Source organism: Aptenodytes forsteri, unplaced genomic scaffold (assembly GCF_000699145.1).
Source record: "Aptenodytes forsteri isolate BGI_AS27 unplaced genomic scaffold, ASM69914v1 Scaffold21, whole genome shotgun sequence".
Taxonomy (NCBI): Eukaryota; Metazoa; Chordata; class Aves; order Sphenisciformes; family Spheniscidae; genus Aptenodytes; species Aptenodytes forsteri.
Window position 1 is genome coordinate 28997 of NW_008795521.1, and position 6808 is coordinate 35804.

Below are 6808 nucleotides of genomic sequence, written 5' to 3' on the forward strand. Positions count from 1 at the left end.
CTCCCACAGCATCCCTGCTCCCCTGCCCACATCCAAGCCCTCCTGCCCTTGGGCAGCAGCCAGATGCGAGTTTGGTGGCCAAGGGACCCTCCGCGGTCACGCCACACAGAGCATCCCTTGTCACCTCTCCTCCCCGGTAATACGAACGGACATTTGTTTACACCAAACTGAGCAAATCTAATATTTATTTCACATTTAGGTCACAGGACATCAAAACAAATATTTTTACCCCAAACAGATTTCCTGACCTTGTGGTTTCACTCCTGATTTGCAGTAATATTTGTCCGAAGAGCTGGCTTGCTCTCACTTAAAAATGGAAAGAAAAGAAGTTATATAGGGTCCTGCACTGGGCTTTAAGGTAAAAGCACAACTCCCTGTGCACCCGGATCAGCTCTGGATGCTGCTTTTGATTTTACTGGAACCAGGACAGGATTATTAAACTCATATTTCCTGGATTTGCTCGCTTCTTTTCAGTCCTGAAAACCAAAATTATTTAAATACATAAGCCTAAACACCCCAAATGCAAAGTGTTAAAAATTATATTTAACAATCTCGGCATAAACAGTGTCTGCAGGCTTCATCCTGCTCCCATCAAAATCTGAGACAATCCCATCGCTTATAAAGATGCACTTTTTAAAGATTATTTTTTTCCCTTTCAGCCTGCGTAGGCCAAGGATAGCATTAACACTGCTCCATTGAAAGCTCTGAAATGTTCTGTACATGGAAAATTGACCTTTTTTTTCGGTAAAGTTTGCACTAGTTTTAAGGCAGAAACTGCTGAAGAGAGAATTTCAAAAGCTTAGGAAATCTAGTGGTCCCTTATGGCTTGCAGTAATGAGTAAAATAAAATGCTCTTTCTGATTTCCTTCCCCCTGTAATTGAAATAGATGTTGTACTGGAGTTGCAAAACTGCTACCCAATTATCACCCAACTGGGCTGATTTACATCGCCTGCTCAACCTCGGCGTGATGTGAAATGCTCAGGAGGGCCAACATAAACACATTTATAGCCTGGTAGGATATGCTGAGCTCTTAATATAGGGATAATAATATTATATATGTATACATACATGTGCATATATATATAAAAAGATATAGCTAAGCAAACTTTCATATGTGAGGGCACAAAGAGCTGCTGGCTGTGGCACGGCACGGCTACCTGGATGTGAAGGACCTGGTTTACTCCGGTGCTTGGCTTGGATTTTAATTGCACCATGGATGTGACCCTCTTTTGCTGGTGCATCCAAGCTTCCCTTCAGTTGGTTTACCTGGTGTCTGAGCACCGGGGCACTGCGTGAAAGACCGGTTAGATAAACACAAAATAGCCTCAGTCTCATTAGGGTCACTTCTCACGTTGGCTTGGATGGGGGAGGCTGGGGAGGACAGGCAAGCTGCTGATAGGCTGACCTTCAGGGCATCTCTGTCTCCCCACAAAACCCTGCCAAATGAGTTGGCTTTGCAGAGTCACGCGGTATTTCGCAGGTAAATGATAGACTGTCTACATGGGTCTAGGTGGAAGAAGAGGGAGGATGCCACCATCACATGAAGCAACACGGACACAATTGCTGCCATGTTTGAAAGGTCCCATGCCAAATCCCACAGGACTGAGCTCCAGGCTCCCCACGCCCCATTTCAATGTCACTGGGAGAAAAACCACAGAGCTTAGAGCGTGCGATAGGAATGCCGTCACATAACAGACATTTCAGGAAGTCTCTGTAATTTCTTTAATTATTCAGACAACAGAGCACAAGGATAATAGCTTCAAGTACACTCTTATACATTATTTTAACAGTAATAGATATGTATTTAGTCATAAACTATTCTGTAGCCACCACTATGTGTACATTTTATACAAACTATTGCCATACTCGGACCCTGAAAATGGACGGTGACATCTCCTAGATGTTTTGCACAATGTTATGACAGTACATCCTTCATACGAGAGCTGTAGCTATAGGTTGGATTGGTCCATCTAACGAAGCACTTCTAACGCATACCACAGAGGGGTGATCCGGACGTGAGGCGCCGAAGGAAGAGATGTGATAAATATATGGTGAGAGGGAGGCATACAGTCACCCAAAATACGTGCGATGGAGAAGACGGCACAGCATTTCTTTGCTTGGTGAAACAGGTTGATCCTAGTATAAGACAGCATCTTAGCTTCTCCCACACCACAAAGCTCTGAGCTAGCCTCGGCCTTTCGGTGAAGATTAAATACGGCAATGTCTGATTTGGTCCCTACCAGGGCACGTACCCTACCCTGACACAAGCTCTGGTCTAATGGGTCTTTTTCATCTCAGTTACGATTTAGACCAAAGCCCCCAAGCCACAGCTTTAGGTTTGATCACTGACATCCCTAAACACCTCCACCGCCTGACCTCTGGAGAAGGTAGGCTCCAACACGGTCGTTTTTTGAGTGTAAAGGCTTTACAAAATGCCAGCCACTGTTCAGAGACAGGGGTAAGAGAGCTCAGATGCCCAGACACTGCCGTACAAAGGCCAGACTCTTACAGCAGAGACTCATTTGTTCCACGATCACATTTTTACATGCCCCAAACCAGCCACGTTTGCAGCCCCCGATGCACCAGCAGACCCCAAAGACACGGAGGTGGCAGAGTCCGAACCGGGGTGGGCAGCAGGTCCCCAGCACCCACTGGGCAGTCCACAGTCCCCCGTGATGCCCCACACCATGTAGGCATTAGGGTGGCTTAGCTCCTATCCCAGCGGTCCCCACAGGCATTGCAGCACGCTGGTGGTCGCACCGAAACCTCACCACCCCGGCCATGTCTGAGCTTCAGAGGGTGGAAGTGGCCCTGGACTAGAAGCTGCCGGGAAGAAGAGACCATATCCATCTGTTAGGGCTTGACACAGGGGTGCTCGTGCCCGGGGCTCGGCCACCAGCTCCTGGCACCTCTCCAGAAGCTCCCAGGCTTTCAGTGTGGAAGAGCATGGTCTATGCTCTCTGGAGGTGGCCCCAGGCAGGGACATCCCAGGAGGCCACCCGGAGCTGCCGTCCATCCCGGCGGAGGACGTGGCTGCGTCTCTGGAGCAAAAGGCTGCCTGATGGATGAACGTCCTAGACCGGCAAGTAATGGAAACTGAAGAAAAGGTAAGAAGACATTCAAGGAAAGCTCCCTTCCAGCACAGTCCTGTCGCAGACGCGCACACACACGCACACACAATGTTTTGCAAAATTTTTAAAGGGATCCTGGAAACCCTCCGGAGAGGAGCACGTGGCCCAGCAGAACCTCACTCATCAGCACCTGTTGAGGACGAGCCCCTCAGCGGGGCTTTGGGCTGGGACCAGGCAGGGGATGCAGCACTGGCCCCACCACTTGGCTTCTAAAACACATCTCCAATACTTTCACCCATCAATGGCTTGGGACAGACTCTGATGCGTTACAGCTAAGGAATGTCTCTCAGAATAAATGAACAAATTTTTATCCGGGTTTTTTTTTTTGCAAAGGGTGTTTTGTTCTTTTCTTGGTGGCCCCAGGCCCCGCATTGTTACTCAGGCAAGGTGGCCAGTGAAATCTGATGGCCATCTCCTTCTTCCAGCATCAGCCACGTGAATCCCAGTTAATTCACCAACATCAGTGCCTCTCCCCCAGATTTCCATTTTCCGGGCACCCAAATTAAAAGCCATTAAAATCCTGGTGCCGCCACAAGGTGAAGGCAGCTGCCTGCCTTCAGAAGCACATGCTTCAAAGGGCAAACTTGATTTAACGCCCTCAGAAATCAATTTTAAGAGCCATCTGCGGTCTCCAGACCAGACCGGGAGGTGGACACGGAGCCTGGGCTGGAGCTGGAAGAGGGGAGCATCGCCTGGGCACGGACAGGGAGCCGGGGCTCCGGCGAAGGGAAACCGCGTCTCCCAGTCGCTCGTGCAAATAAGTGAGGTTCTACTGTTAGTACAAGATATTCCAGGTTACGCGCGGATGTGATGGATTCATTTCCTTAATTAAAGTACCAAAATTAAAAGTTATAAGCAACACATCTAAATAAAATAATGGGCACTCCTTTAGGCATCATGTTTCCTAAACCAATAAGCAAAAAGGAAAAAAAAAATGGGATGCACCAGGAACTCTTAGTTATTTTATACTAACCAGACTGTGCATGGCACATTTTATTTCTATAAAACTATTAAAACTATTACAAAATATTCAAAAATACATTTTAGTAAATTTACAGCAGTTATTTCTCAATTTATTAATGCAAAACATCCTTTTCTCCCCTCTGTAAAAACTACCGTCTCCATCATCACAGAATTGCTGCCATGTGCGCTTTTTAAAAAATATTATTTTCTAATAAATTTCTTTTTGAAGTTAAAAATAACAAAGTTTCTTACGGTTTTTGCAAATAAAAAGTTTGTGTAACAGTCTTGACTTCCATGAACGTGGCCAAATGGTGTTTTTACAAAGCAAAACATGGAAAACAATACAGGAAATGACGTTACATTTGAAACTATTTAAATTAAAATAATATATTCTCATATTTTACACTATTTCAAAAAACGAAATGTGATTCAGTTAAGTATTGATCTCTCAAAAAAATCTAATTTACAATTCTGTGTATAAAAATATAATTTACGGACCCCCATGAAGTTTGTCTTTTTTTTGTGTTTGTTTGCTTGCTTGTTTTTTTAGACTTGCTGAAATGAAGGAGCAATGTAATGGAGAGATGGGAAAGTACAGAATTTTGCTTTCTGAAAGTCAGGACACACGTGACATGTAGAAAAATAGACTCTGCGCAGTTTTGCTTGGCCTCACAAAATAATTTTTTCCCCTGTGAGTACAGTTCACATGATAATAAATTATCAAAGAAACTATTTAAGGCTCTTGAAGGTCCGGTTCATATCATTTAAAACATCTATTCAAAATACCAAAGAAATCTTGCTGAAAAAGGAGCAATGTAATGGAGAGATGGGAAAGTACAGAATTTTGCTTTCTGAAAGTCAGGACACGTGACATGTAGAAAAATAGACTCTGCGCAGTTTTGCTTGGCCTCACAAAATAATTTTTCCCCTGTGAGTACAGTTCACATGATAATAAATTATCAAAGAAACTATTTTAGGCTCTTGAAGGTCCGGTTCATATCATTTAAAACATCTATTCAAAATACCAAAGAAATAAATATCCAGGAGAGGAGGAAAAAAAAAAACCAACAAACAAAACAACAAAACAAAAGAACAAATAACCAGTGGGTGCAGAGAGTCACTATCCAGCACCCAGCTGCCGATGCGGTAGAGGAGGCGAGAGTACCAGTGGATGCCGGGAGTGGCGGGGGGGCCCCCCCGGGGCCCCCCCCCCCCGGGCAGAGAGCGGCCAGCATCCCCTGGAGCAGGCGGAAGGGAGCGAACGCCCAGTGCGCCCAGCTGTGCTCCTCGATGACGGCGTAGCAGGAGGCCAGCACCCGGTTGATGAGGATGGTGCCCTGGGCGGTGAGCGGGGCGTATGCCCCTGAAGCCTCCTCCCGCAGTGAGACGCTGTGCACGGCCGCTGGCAGGAGCTGCCGCCCGCCCTCGCCCAACACGTAGACCCGTTGGCCCGGCCGTACGCGGCTGGCGAAGAGCGCCTGGCTGCTGGGGGTCCCCTCCTGGGACTGGTTGTGCTGGGGGGCCACAAAGAGGAGGTGGGCGGCCGTCAGCAACAGCCGGGCCCGGGGCTGCCGCGTCTCGATGACGTAGAAGAGCTTGTGGGAGCCGTCCTCCCGGTCAAGGAAGGCGAGGAAGTCGCTGTAGAGCAGCCGGCCCTCTGCGTCGGCTGCCAGCACCCTGTCCCCGGGGCTCAGGTCCTTCACCAGCTTGGTGCCGCCTTGCTCCAGGTGCACCGTGGCCGAGCCAGGGAAGCAGCCCCCCGATTTGGCTGCCACCGAGTTTTCTGTGCAAGGAGAGAGGCACAGCAAGGTTAGAGGGGGTACCCGCCAGGCCGGGGCATGGTGGCACAAGGGGACACGCTGCTTCCCCAGCCACCCCAACCTGCCTGAGAGGCACGGGTGCAGGATGCAACCTCATTCCCCTCCGAAATTCCTCCATCCTCATCTACGAACATGCCCCGTTTGCACTCAGCAGGTCAAATGAGAGTCTCCTTCCTGCCAGATTTGAGCCGGTGCATCTGCCTCTGTGTTAGGAGTTACAAGGGTGGTTTGTCTCATTAAGGAAATGGGCCAAAATATTTCCGCTGAGAAAGCTGTTCCAGAACAAATCTCTTCTGGAAGAGCTTCCCACTTGGCTACTGTTTGCCCTGCACTGACACCTGATGCCAGATAACTCGCAGGCTTTCAAAGCCAGGCGGTTTTGCTGGCATAAGGGTTCTCCTCTAGGCAAGTGTCCGTGCTCGCAATACTCGAGGTCCCCACGCAGCTCCTTCTTACTCAAGGAGCCCATCTAGGGAAGCAAACAGCAGAGAGCAGGAGGAGGCTTTGCCCCAAGGAGCACATGAATTTGCCCATCGCCCCACTGGAAAGCAACAGCCCAGATTGCCCAAGCCCCCCTCCATCGGCCTGTGCATGACCCCGCGCTGCCCCCAGCCCTCGCTGCCTTCCTGCTTGGCACGGCGGCTGCTGGGGCACACATCACCCTCCGTAACACCACTGCCTGGCACTTCCAGCACTCCAGTTCACTCCTCTTTCTGAAAAAAAGCATCTCCCTCGCCTCTCCCACCCCACTGGAAGGAGGATGCTGTTCCCTGTCCCAGGGTGTGTGGTCCCCATGCAGCCCCACACCTGTGCCAGACCCAAGCACATCCCGCCTTCACCTCCTCCAGCTCTTGGAGTTACTCAGAGTTACTAAATGCTGTCGCCAGCCCAGC

General features: G+C 48.9%; 1 protein-coding gene across 1 annotated transcript in view; it reads right to left on the reverse strand.

Moving 5' to 3' along the window:
• Positions 1 to 2952: 2952 nt before the first annotated feature.
• Positions 2953 to 6808, reverse strand: part of SHH (sonic hedgehog) — a 12692-nt gene continuing 8836 nt past the window's right edge. The window contains 5 exon segments of the mRNA XM_019472721.1: positions 2953 to 3075; positions 5197 to 5275; positions 5308 to 5895; positions 6502 to 6517; positions 6721 to 6754. Coding sequence (XP_019328266.1) covers positions 2953 to 3075; positions 5197 to 5275; positions 5308 to 5895; positions 6502 to 6517; positions 6721 to 6754 — 840 coding nt within the window.